Source organism: Simochromis diagramma, unplaced genomic scaffold (genome assembly GCF_900408965.1).
Source record: "Simochromis diagramma unplaced genomic scaffold, fSimDia1.1 OVJJ01000477.1, whole genome shotgun sequence".
Taxonomy (NCBI): domain Eukaryota; kingdom Metazoa; phylum Chordata; class Actinopteri; order Cichliformes; family Cichlidae; genus Simochromis; species Simochromis diagramma.
In genome coordinates, this window is record NW_024387300.1 from 875418 (window position 1) to 889361 (window position 13944).

The window sequence follows — 13944 nt, forward strand, 5'->3', positions numbered from 1 at the left end:
AAGCTGGACATTGTGTTTTTTCCCCTGCAGTTTCAGTCAAAGTCTTCCTTTTATAGTTCATGTTTGTCACACAGTAGTGTTTCAGATGTTTCATCTAAGACATGGAAACAGAAAGGAGTAAAGAAATAGTAAAGAGAAGCATATATTAAAAGATAACTCGGCTGTGGTGGAGGTGACATACCAGGGCATTAGCTGAAAAATTAATGTAATGGCCAAACCCTTAATTAAGTGATTCAGAAACAACCTGCGTTATTTCTGTGTTAGACCATAATAGATAACAAAAGAAGGTGTATGTGACACATGATCATACTTGATAAATAACATGCTGTATGTTTGATTTGAATAGGCGTGCTATTATTATGTTACAAAGAGAGCGTGGCAATGACATCTGTTTAACAACAGCAGGTGTGGTAAATTCAGAGAGTAGCACAACACTGTGACAGAGTTACAGCGTCAGTTGTGCTTCATGATGGTTTTTGAAAACATTTGAGATGGTAGATCATGAGGTTTAGATGATTTCTTGGCTGTTTGAAGCGTGTAAGAGCAAAATGTACAAAGCATAGAAGCATAAACCAGAAAATCAATGTTTGAGCTTAAAGACACTTCAGTACAGTAGCTGAGTAAAAGCACAGTTACTTCACTGTTCACGTATTGATCTTGATCGGGTTAGGCAGCTGCCACACCTGCAGCAGGTTTTACACCATTGATCACAAAGCCGTCAGTTTCTCAACAAACCAGATCTACAGGAAAGAATGAAGCAGGTGTGGGGCAAGAAAATAAAGAGTGATTAACATGTTTTATATTTTATGCAGACAGTTACCTCACAGTCATGACTGTTAGTTCTTGCATCAAGGAACATCTGATGATTTTCTTTCAACTTACACATAAAATCAAACAGATTTCACACCACACTGTTTATACTGTGTTAGTGAGTGAAATCAAGTTTTCATATTGAAATGGTCAACAACTGGCATTCAAGTAGGAATGAAAACTGTTATGTAGTATAAGCTGATTAAATAGACATCTACAATGATCACTGTTTTTTTCAGATATATTAATTTTGAGATTAAAAACACAACATTTGTTAGCAAATTAATAGTTCTTTTTGGACTTCTTTCTTTTGTTTTATCTTGACCTCTGTAGGATCTCTGAGTTTTGTCCCTCTTTTGTCCCATGATTTCTCTGTCTTCAGAGGACTTGTTAGCCTATCTTTATAAACTACATTATTATTTAGCAACCGCGACTCTTTGTTTGCAAATGAGGCACCCAGGTACAGCATTTCTAAAAGTTTGCACTATGAGTACATACGTATCAGTCCATTCTTCATTAAAGCTATGGTTTTCTGCATTAACTTTCTACTTAACCTGTTAAACACTTCTGCCTGTTTCCACAGAATCGCCAGAGTTCACTCAGAAAGCACAGATTCCAAAACTGCAAGTTTCTGCAGGCTCCAAGCAAAATTTACCAAACAGCAGCAAAAGACCACAATTATTCTTCAAGTTTGAAAAACATTAGGATGAATTTTGTTTTATCTTTGCTCTCTTGCTTCCAAACGTCCACCTGAACCAACGCTTCCCGCACAGGTCCATCTTCCAGTGTGCTTCAAGAGCTGTTTCCCATCACTATTTTCAGCCTTATTTGCTTGTTATGCATAGATGCTTTATGCACCAGTCTATTGTATGTACAGTGTGGCTGTCCCCTTTTTAAAATTGATTTTGTTTTGCAACAAAGACCTCTGACAAGATAACCCAATTTCTGCTGTTCAACAGCTAACAAATTCCAGCTTTTGTATGAAATTGTATCAAATTGCACAACACTTAAGGCTCTTGAGGAATGTCATTTTTTCATGCATGTAATATATTCAGGCCAACTCCACAAACTAAAGCACTGTATGCATTATTAGCCTCACAAATATGAAGCCTAAAATATTGCAGTCACTCTCTAGTGGCTTGTTGCAGTACAGGTAATGTGAGGTACTTGTTGTTATGTTTATGTTACTTTAGTTACTTTATGAGAGCATCTGGTCCTCACAGTGTGTGCTGATAAAATTCTGGTCCTTGGACAAATGTAGTTGATAACCCCTGATCTATTTAGACACCATTTATCATTAGTAGTATATGTAGTGGACAACACTTAATGTAAAGCATTTAGGCTTGATCTTCATCAGTTGTAGAAAAGTTATTCCAGGGTTGTTTCATAACATTTGGTCCTGATTTTATTTGGAAGTGTCAGCTGTTATAAATAAATTGAATTGTCTGAACAAAACGTCAATTATGGTTTCAACGTCAAAATTAAAGATGATGGCTTAATGACACAAGACGCAAGGTCATTCACATTTGTTAAAAACTTAATAATGTAAAAAAGAATTCCTGTGTTTTTTGTGATGCACGAATACTTGTTGTTGAATTGAAGAGGAAAGGTGTGGTAAGGTGCTGTGACATAATGATTTGACAAAAGAAGAGCAAATTGTATGAATGGTCATGTTGTAAAAATGTGAACACATGCAATTGTGAGGTCACCTGTTCAGTATATAAAGTGCAGTGCTGCTCCTCAGCTTTAGTATCACAGTCCAGGGAAACTAATCTGCAGAACTGACCTGTTCATCACAATGAAGCTGCTGTTTTCTCTGTTTCTCCTCTGGGCACTCTCCACCACAGGTAACTACACTCATTTCACCTGCAGGTAGAAGAGAGTCTAATTTAAAACTTTAAATCTTTAATTTAAATCTTACATTGGAATTTTTTCCCCCAAAGTTAGTGAGTAGAATTGACTCAACTGTAACCTGCTGTAACCCAATATGAACTTTCAGAACATCTCATATTTGCTATATATTTAAATTGTGATGATCATTTTTGTGTTTCTCTCCTGATTGCAGCTGGAGCCCTCCAGTGCCAAACCTGCACAAATTCAGCATGTTCAAGCACAGCACTACTTACATGCTCCTCATCGGAACCAATGTGTGTTACAGCTACCATTCTAGGTAATGTTTTCTTCATATCATATTTCATATTTTCACCAAATTACATCCCCTGTGAAGCTATTTGTGTTCCATCAACATTAACAAACTGCACTTTGAATTTGTAGCTACTTCATCTGGAACTCCGGTCACACAAATCTACAAGGCATGTGCATCTTCCTCCCTGTGTCCAGCCGTAACCTCTCAGACATTTTCAGTCGACCTGGGTTTTCAAAGTGCTCTGGCTTCTGCTCAATGCTGCAACACAGATGACTGCAACTCAGCAACTCTACCAAGTAAGTTAAATACTACGTTGATCATTGAAGACAAAAGAATAATATAAAGAAATAAAAACAATAATCTGATGTTGTAAGAGTCTCTGTTCTGAAATGAAATGTCCTCCTTTTCTGTTTCAGATCCTGCTTCTCAGTCAAATAATGGTGGAGTATGCAACTTTTGTGACCCTTCCACTGGTCAGTGCTCCTCCACATTACAGTGTCAGGGAGTGGAGAACCAATGCTTCCAATCAACCAGTAAGTCTTTATGTTGTATCAGTTGTGTCATCGGTTTCGTATCAAAGATGATTTCAAATTCTTTTGTGATACATCTGACATATAAAAGAGCAGAAACTTTTACCCTAATTTATACTAAATGTTATCCTTGGGTGTGAAAGTTACTGTGATAAGATTTTAAATTTCAAGCCTGGAAGTCAGACAAACACATACACGTTTTAAAAAGCTGTTAAGTTGTTTTTTGCATGAAATATATTAAGCTTCCTGGAAAGTAGCCAAATTGAAACAAATCCTGAAATTCTTCTTTTTCATCTGCAGTCAAAACCGGCACCGGCACGTATCCAGGTTACGGCTGCGCATCTGCAAACCTGTGTGCAGCTGCTTCAAGCCTGGGTTCTCTACCTTTCATGCAGAGCGTTGGTACAGTATCAGGTGTTGCCTGTTCTGCAGCACCAACTACAACTGCTGCCCCAACTACAACTACAACCACCGCTACAACTACAACCACCACCCCAACTACAACTACCGCCACAACTACAACCACCACCCAACTACAACTACAACCACCGCCTCAACTACAAGCTCTGCAGCTACAACTGCTACATCAACTGCAACAACTGCCTCTACAACCAAAAGTGACGCTTGTTCTATCAGACTGGGAATGATCCATCTGCTGCTTGGACTCCTTCTCTTTACCTTTCATTAAAGTCGCGAATAACACAAAAACAAACAAAAGAACATATGATGCTTTAACAAGACTCAAAAACCTTTTGGATATTGACCTTGTGTTTACAAACCACTGTTAAAGTAAAGTCAATGAAAAAAGGTGATAGAGTCTTGTTGAACCAGACTTGGAATAAGTATGTTGTCATGATGGACAATTATGTCCATTATGTCCAAAATAATATAATAATATAATCATAATGCTAAATGTGTGATAATACTGAATCCTTTTAGCAATAACAAAGCATGCTTTGGGAATAGAAGAAAGAAGGAGAATTTCTATTTCTTATTTATTCATTTATTTTGCTTTGTGCTTTTTATTTTCTGCATTTCTCTCTCTCTAATCTGATGTATATTACTAGTGATCAATGTTGAATCTTCAAGGGTGGCATGTGCCCACCTAAAATTAATCTCTTGCTACCCCTAGTGGAACCCACGTTTTGCATATGACAGTGTTGTTTATTAAAATAAACTAGCATTAACACTTTGAGCCTAGCTACAGTTAACATTGACAGAGTGAGCAATACAGTAAGTTTGCACCTCCTCTTGTCAGACCTGCAGGGTTTAAGCTTGTGGTGTTCTCCTCTGTCTTGTGGCAGACAAACTATTTTTTTTGCACTGGCACAAATAATATGTGTGGCATCTTAGTGTGACACCTAATTGTTGTCTAATTTTTGTTTTTAGTAGTTTTAAATAGAGGTACAAAAAAAAAACTCCAGATGCAGTGCCTCCATCTTTTGGTAAATAGTTGTATAGAACTTTATTGTTTACAAAATGTGGGTGTAGGTCTTTAGAATTTAGGAAATTTCTGTAGATCTGCCCCTGCTGATGATAAAGATACAATAAAGCCCTTGTCCTATATCCTTCTGTGTTTCAGTGTTAAACTGGGAACATTTCTGACATATGTTGGTATAGATTAATTTGGTGGTGTGGAGGCTGCTGCTTACAATCCTCTGTGTAGTTTTCACAACCGCTGGCAGAGTCATCTTCTTTGCCATAGAGCAGATTCCATGCCACACAGTGATGCAGCAGCACAGGGAACTCTCTACTAGAGATGGACCGATCCGATATTACGTATCGGTATCGGTCCGATACTGACCTAAATTACTGGATCGGATATCGGAGAAAAATAAAAAATGTAATCCGATCTATTAAATATCACGAAAGCACCTCACAAAACTTGCAACACCCCGTAACTCACCTCAGAACGTTAGCACGTCAGAGCAGTATGCATCATGTGATAGAGCGGCTGTGGCATGCGGGCCTGTCGGTGGTCTGGATAGCATTTGGAGCTTCGCTAGCAACCCGGCATTTCATCTCCGACAAAGTTATCCCCGAGAGATTATATTGCGAAACGGATACGGTTGAACAGTACAATTATTCCTCATTTTCCAGTATTGAATAAAAGCTGTATGCCGAGAGTGAATGAGACGAGACATCGATTCACTGATCTACACTACTAGGATAGAAATGTCATTTTGACTGTAGAAGTGTAGTAGGTGGGTAACAAAAAGAGGAAAGGTAGTCAGAACTGCCAGAAGGGTAGTTCTGACTGACTATCTATCTATCTATCTATCTATCTATCTATCTATCTATCTATCTATCTATCTATCTTGTGAGAAAATTAGGACACACTATGAAAGCTTGTATATTTTGAAATATATTTGGACACGTGGATATTTAGAATCAATTTTAATGATACTAAGGGATCTAAATAATATAATGAATTAATTATAATTAATTAATTAATAATTAATTTTCTGGTGTGGAATTAATTAGAATCTCAAAAAAATAAAATCCCCTCTGACCCCTGTGGGTAGTCGGTCCTTCAAGCTTGGGTCCTCTACCAGAGGCCTGGAAGCTTGAGAGTCCTGACAGTGATCTCGGATGTTGTTCCTGGGATCTGCTGGAGCCACTCGCCTAGCTTGGGAGTCACTTTTTACCTCTTAAGCTACAGCCATCACAGGGCCTAGCATCCACCCCAGGAGGCCCCTTGGAAAGCTGCAACAGCCAAATATCTGCAGAAAGTAAAGCAAAGCCTGAGGAGTCAGCTGAATGGGAAGAACAACAAGTGGGCAATCAATACCTACGTCCTGCTGGTGATCATATACCTTGCTGGAATTATCAGCTGGTCCAAGGAGGAGATAGAAGCCACTAACAAGGAACCACCTCACCATGCATGGAGGGATTCATCCCAAGTTCAGTATCCTAAGGCTGTAGAGTAGGTTAAGCAGATGGAAGGTGCCCAAGGAGTAGTAAGAGTGAGTGTCAGAACCATTACCGACAATGAAACAAAGAAATCCATAAATAAATCAGGGAGGTGACCACAACTGATATTTTGCTTAGTGATTATCTCAGGCGCCAGAAAGCAGAGAAAGAAGTGGCACAAGAGGTAGGAACTATCATGGAAGGACAGACCCCTGCATAGTATGTTAAAGTAATGGCACAAACATTCACACACTTATGGTAAAAAAAAATAATAAATAATAAAAAAAAAAATATATATATATATATATATATATATAGATACATAGATATATAGATATCTATATATATCTATATATCTATCTATATATATATATATATATATAGATATATATATAGATATATATAGATAGATATATAGATATAGATATATATATATAGATATGATGAATTCAGCTCAGATGGCTAGATCAATGAACTGGTAACTCATTCACTATTGACAGCTTTATAACATTTATTTAGAGGAGGTGGCTCACAATTCCTCCATTCTGTAGTCCGCATCCACAGCCACATCTATCTATCTATCTATCTATCTATCTATCTTGTGAGAAAATTAGGACACACTATGAAAGCTTGTATATTTTGAAATATATTTGGAAACGTGGATATTTAGAATCAATTTTAATGATACTAAGGGATCTAAATAATATAATGAATTATTAATAATTAATTAATTAATTAATAATTAATTTTCTGGTGTGGAATTAATTACAATCTCAAAAAAATAAAATCCCCTCTGACCCCTGTGGGTAGTCGGTCCTTCAAGCTTGGGTCCTCTACCAGAGGCCTGGGAGCTTGAGAGTCCTGACAGTGATCTCGGATGTTGTTCCTGGGATCTGCTAGAGCCACTCGCCTAGCTTGGGAGTCACTTTTTACCTCTTAAGCTACAGCCATCACAGGGCCTAGCATCCACCCCAGGAGGCCCCTTGGAAAGCTGCAACAGCCAAATATCTGCAGAAAGTAAAGCAAAGCCTGAGGAGTCAGCTGAATGGGAAGAACAACAAGTGGGCAATCAATACCTACGTCCTGCTGGTGATCATATACCTTGCTGGAATTATCAGCTGGCCAAAGGAGGAGATAGAAGCCACTAACAAGGAACCACCTCACCATGCATGGAGGGATTCATCCCAAGTTCAGTATCCTAAGGCTGTAGAGTAGGTTAAGCAGATGGAAGGTGCCCAAGGAGTAGTAAGAGTGAGTGTCAGAACCATTACCTACAATGAAACAAAGAAATCCATAAATAAATCAGGGAGGTGACCACAACTGATATTTTGCTTAGTGATTATCTCAGGCGCCAGAAAGCAGAGAAAGAAGTGGCACAAGAGGTAGGAACTATCATGGAAGGACAGACCCCTGCATAGCATGTTAAAGTAATGGCACAAACATTCACACACTTATGGTAAAAAAAAAAAAAAAAAAAAAATATATATATATATATATATATATATATATATATATATATATATATATATATATATATATATATATATATATATATATATTGTTGGGGATAGAGGTGCAGAACATGTCTCCGAACATAGCACAGACGCCCCCTTTTCTCCGCCAACAACATGTCAAGGGCCATTCGATTCTGCACTCCCATCAGCGAAGTCGGATTATTCTGCAAACCCTTCCATGGCGTCCCTGGTAAGTTGTAATGAACGTAGTTAATGCGGTCATCATTCTTATTAGGCGTTATCCAAAGGAATATACTTTCAAACCCCGAAGCTACTGGGTCTGCCAGCTTATACTCGTTTGAAACTCCCCTGGGCACTCCTATGGAGTCTATCCTAGTCGGAGAGTTTAGCCGGGGGTCATATGCATGTATACCCTGGGTCCCTCTTTTTGCCAAAATGTGTCTCTTATGTCTGGCTGCTAAGGTACGTGTGTTGTGTTGCTGAATAGTCTTTACCTGATTTCCAATCAGTATGAGAGGAGCTCCCAGTGGCACCATCGCACATGTCCCTACGCTTCCCCTTGGGACACGAACCAAAAGGGTGCTTTGCCCACAATAATAATACAACCCACTTCTTGCCCATGTTCCAATTAATGTGCTCGGGTCACTCACATTATTCATGGTTCTTCCCGTGGGTGTGACAGCACACCAAGTAGGGTCGATTTCTCCCACCTGGTACTTTACATTATCTGTAGAAAACCTGAAACATGTATAGTTATCTTGTTTTGGCATAAATGAATTGGCATTCTCCGCTTGCCCGATCGTGTTTGGTGCCGAGATTATTAGTTTATCAGTTAGAGTGGTGGTTGAGTTTTTAAGTGCGACTCAGGCTTTGGGGTAAACTAAGTGTACCCTAATTACCCCAAACGAATCTGTTCCTGACACGTCCACCCCGATTACCAGATAAAATACGCCTCCCGGGCTCTCGGCTTTAGGCAGTATGTTCCATGGACCTAAGAAGATGGTGACAGGGTTATGAAAAAACAGAATAAACCCTTTGAATTACTATTCCTTGCAGGCCTTCCGGCATATTTGGCTGCCATCCTACTCCTGTCCAACCTACCTCATTTTCCCAGGAGCACCACTGACCTGCTGTGTATGTATGGATGTGTTTGCCCCAGGAGGGGCTCCAATAAGCATGACTGGAGCATATCATAGGGTGATTACAGACCCACACATCATATGCTCTCCAGCTGCTACTAGCTCCTGCACACTTAATGACGTCACACAAATCAAACGTGAATGAGCTGGTGGACCCTTTAACATAATTTAATTCTATGCCATTGTATGTGCTGAGACACTCATCACCTTTACCTGACACCTCGCGCTTTAGTCTTTTCACCGATCCCGTTTTAGCAACTATTGTCTCAGGAAGTGCTGTGCTGGACTGGCATCCGCGTCCGACCGATTCACAAAATGCGCCCTGCAAGAGACCTAATATTTAATAATCCACATTTCACTGTTTTAATCTTTGGTTCAGATGTGGATTCTGTGTTGTTTGTTCTTCGTGATTGTTTATGTTGTTTATTTCTAGCTTTTAGTTTGTTTTTGTCTGTTTGGAAGCTGGCATAGTCTCTATGGATAAGGGTTTTTTCCTCGGGTACCCTAAGGAGAAAAGCTCCAGAGAGGCGTGTTCCATGTTAAAAGCTAAAATATAACAAAAGAGATTTTGCTCAACAAAACAATACCTTTCAATTGCCGAACCCTATCTCTCCCCTCAACGGGTTGTATGCTTCAATGTTTCCTAATTATTTTGTCATCAAAAAATCAAACAAATAAATCAAGTTGTGAGACAGCACCTTGCGTTTACGCCGGGCTGTGAGCTGCCCTAAATCTACTTCCTACACCTTCACTCCTTCTAGTTCTTTCAATTTGTTACCGCTCCTTTTGGTGGCGCGGCGACCTTCTGCGATGCTCTTCTTCTTTCTTCGGCCTTCCAGGTGGACTACTGGTCGGCCCGTTGCACAGGTGAGAGGGTTTATTCTGCCTCTGTTTGTTGACACCTGTGTTCTCTGAAGACGAGATTTCCTCTACCAAGCTCTCGTGTGCGGGTGCACACTGCGACCAGTGGTACCAGGTGTCGCCTTTCTCTTCCAGTTGAACTGCTGTAGTCGTTCTGGAAATGACCTCGTAAGGACCCGTCCAGCGTGGTTCCTTCCACCTTGAGCACCTTCAGCCACACCACCTTTGCCTCCGGGGTCGCCCTGTCCACAGCGTGTACTCCAGATGTGACCTGTTTTGTGAAACTGGAGATCCTCGCCACCCCTATGGTCGCTGTGGTACTGGAATGTTCTCCTGTAAAGGATAGAAAGCAGAAAGCCTCTCCCTGCTACACCTCACTAATCTACTGTGTTCATCTAATGTTCCCTTAATCATTCAAAGTTGGTTCAAGATACCATGTTCTGGGCTCTATCCTTTATATTAACTTTACTTAATCTCAATGCTCTTTATGTGTGTAAAGAGTTTATCTTCTAAACAGGATTCAGTTCATTTTAATCCTTCAACTTAAACATGAAAATAACAATTTCTGCCTCAGTTTTACCATATCTAAATCATCAAACACCCCAAAAGTCATAAAATGATCCTAAAACCCATTTCAAATTAAACCTTAAATCCCCCCTTTTGTAACACATTAAGATGTGTCAGAAACTCAAAATGCTTCACCTGAGCTTAGAAAATTAAAGAAAAAGGTTAGTCATATCATTTCACACCTCAGCAATCCTCCTCTCAGGTAAACAAAACCTGTGTGTTAACCCGAACTTCACATTTCATACTGAATTTTCCTCACTTATGATCCAATCTGTGTTATAAGAAAGAAAACTTAAAACAGAACAGTCATCAGTCATGTGCTTAACCTTAGTCCAGTCATAAGAATTACTGCCTCAGTGTCCAGTTGGTCCAACCTTCGTTCACCTCATCCGTCCAGTCACCGTCCATTTGCACACATCCATTCATACATATTCATACCAGGTATTGCTAATAGTGGAGACCCCCGCACAAATAATCAGATTCTCCACTCTCAGCAACATGAGCTCATTCATTTGTTTTATTCTGTTTTGTTTCTTTGTTTTGTTTAGGAAGCTAGTTTTTTATGCTTTTGACTGGATTGAATCGCTACAATCCTTTTAGACAGGGACTTAGACCTGATCACAGGTAGGCTTCTCCTCAGCCAGTTGTAATCTGGAAAGCCCACCTTATATTTGCTCTCCCGAGAATTTTCAGCGCTGTTATTCACTGTTGCAGGCCTGCTTAGAATAAAAATGAGAGAAAGAGAGCTGATTATTAGCTCATCAAAGCACAAAACAAAATCACCTGACAGGTTTTCTCTAAGTGCACTGTTACCAAAATAATGGGCCCCTCTCAGACATGTCCATGGTTAATCAAAATCCCTCTATTAAAATAACAAGAACATCCAAAGCAAGCTGACCGAATCAATCCATCACTACAACAACAACCTCAAAAATCTTAAACACAGAACATTTTGCCACAAGTTCTTCAGGGTCCTGACACTCTGAAGTCAACTGACATAATTTCACCTGCTCAATACACAGAAAGTCTTGTTAAACGCCACAAAGTCACAGTGTCTCCTCCAGTGCAAGCTTCACTCACACAGTCAGACAGGAAACCCAAGTTTCTCTTTTTTCTTTTCCTGTCCCGAGTCATTCAACTACTTTGCATACTGAGTCATCTTCTCAAGAAGTTGCCGTGACAAGAGAAATACATGTTCAAACATTACCACCTTATTAAATTATTTTATTTCTTTCAACCGTGATCACTGGTTTTGATCACTCAGTACGAGAGCACTCCTAAGTCACTCTTTTAAAACTACTTTAATCACTGTTTCTTTTTTCCATAACTCACTCCCTTTGTCATATAACTTCTTTTGAGTTATTCCTCAGCTTCAAACACAAGTGTATTCTATTAAACATTCACCCCATTCTATCACTCATACAAATAGCAAGCTGATCTTCATCGCGTATGTTTGTGTTCTAAGCCAGGTTTAATCAATGTCTATGCATTAATCATCATGAGCTTGTCTTATCTTTGTAAGGTTAATGCATTTTCTGTTTGTGTGTGTGTGATTTTGCATGTGTTGCTTTGCAGTGTTTCAGACTCCTTCACAATTTTCCCTTTAAACAGTCAGTTTTCTCCTTCCCAAATTTGCTAACCCAAATTTCGATTTCCCGCCTTAAATAACAGCATTCCTTGTCCTCAGCCAGACGTTAGGGCCCACTTGTCAGGTTTATGGAGACATGGCGCTGTGAACAATTCAACCAGAAAGAGAGGGAGTGTTTTCTCTCTTTGGCTCATCACTGGTCATTATTAATGACATTTCCCCCTCCGCCTCAGCCCAGCGGCTTTACCCTTGAAGTCCCGTCTTCTTCACTCATCTCACCAGTGAATCTGAGCTCACAGGGACTGAGGCCAAGTAATCGTGACTGTGCCTGCCTTAGGTTGTCCCAGGGTTTCGAGGTGGGATCTTACCCGTCATGGGCTATCCAGCCTTCCATACTCGCCTGATACGGGGGCCAAGTGGGCAGGGGTGCTGTGAGGGGAGGGGACACACTGGCTCTGGAAATTAAAGGAGTGTAAGCTGCTTCCTTCATTGCATCTTATATTAAACTATCTCACTTCTGATTCTTTCCTAAAATAATTTCACATATGGCACTTTGTGTATGTGTGTTCTCTATTCATTAATGTAATTGTCAGTTATTTTCTCTCTTTATTTTACTTTTTTATCTGTTTGTTTGTGACGTTCTACTTTAGTTCTACTAAATCTTGATGTAAAAACAATACCCCCTTTTTGCACGCACACACTCTGCAGTTTGCCTACGCACACACTTCTCTCTCAGACTTCCTCTGTTCACACACTCGCCTATGAGTTATTATTAGTTATTTATTATTTTGCACAAATCACACAGAATCATTCAAATCGAGTACTCACAGCATTCACACACTTAGAAGCACTCAAAATACGCTTTCCTAAGAGTATTTTATCAAAAATGCTTTCAAGAATCAGAAAGAGGAAGTAGACAACACTCAGTAACTGCGTCTGTCCTCTTAAAAGAGAAGAGAAATAAACACATATGGGACAATTCTCCCCATCTTAGGCAAATTGTGACCTTAAATGTCCTTTTCTAAGTCATGTTCTTCTCTATACACAACTCTTGGCCTCCAGGGCATAACCTTTGGACTTGTAACTCTGATATAAGTCCACACAGTACAGAGAACCTGCAAGTTCAGTTTTTTCTTTTTTAAATTCTCCACACACTTGAAGAACTGTTTGTCATTTATCTGCCCAAGAACTTCATCAAATGGACCTCGCCGGGTCCAGTAATCTTCAGCACATGTATCTCACCGCTGCCAGTGAGGATTTAAAACAGTTTCTTGTCAGCATTCACTTATCAAATGGACCGCAGCCGATCCAGCAATATTAACACAATTGTGTATCCTCATGTACACAACTTATTCTTCACTTGTATCACAGCACATCTAGTAATATCTTCAGAATTACTTCATCATAGTAAACATTGATTTTCCTTTAAAATCAATTTACCATCAGAACTCAAGATCACAGCTGACTCGATTCTCTGAAATCCTGAGTCAGTTAAACACCTTGCTCAACTCAAGGTGTCCTTTTCTCGGACTTCCTCGTCCGAGCTCACTCTTTTTACCCCGACATCTCCACCAGAATGTTACGAGATCTTCCACTCTTACTTGGTGAAAGAAGGTAACTTCGTAAGTTCTCTCCACTGTCTCACAGTAGCAAACAGCCTGCGCATTCAGAAGATCCCCTTCTCAGTGTAATTCAATTCTCATAGACCCAAAAGTAAGCCTATTATCTCCCTAGTCAAAAGTGAAACCGTTCCTCACACAGTAATTCTTAATCCAACCTTAAAGTGAAACAAACACCCTTCGTGTTTTGAAACAAAAAGAGTAAGGAAGAGCGCCCAACTTGAACTGCGCATGTTGTTACTGAACAACACACCGACACAGACCCAGGGCAATCCTTCCTGGATCATTTATCAACA

At 39.7% G+C, this 13944-nt stretch overlaps 2 protein-coding genes across 4 annotated transcripts in view; both read left to right on the forward strand.

The window, feature by feature from the left end:
• The window catches only part of LOC120716561 (integumentary mucin C.1-like), a 31972-nt gene extending 27291 nt beyond the window's left edge, over positions 1–4681 (forward strand). Inside the window, exons 1-5 of one of the 2 annotated variants that reach the window (XM_040004100.1) lie at positions 2286–2657; positions 2876–2980; positions 3085–3252; positions 3373–3489; positions 3787–4681. In XM_040004100.1, coding sequence (XP_039860034.1) covers positions 2609–2657; positions 2876–2980; positions 3085–3252; positions 3373–3489; positions 3787–4133 — 786 coding nt within the window. In that variant the 5' untranslated portion in view covers positions 2286–2608 and the 3' untranslated portion in view covers positions 4134–4681. Of the gene's footprint in view, positions 1–2285; positions 2658–2875; positions 2981–3084; positions 3253–3372; positions 3490–3786 lie in introns of those variants that run through there. The other variant, XM_040004101.1, reaches the window with a different exon arrangement.
• LOC120716563 (nesprin-1-like) overlaps positions 1–13944 on the forward strand; it is an 83338-nt gene that overhangs the window by 40805 nt on the left and 28589 nt on the right. The gene's annotated exons all lie outside the window — the stretch shown is intronic.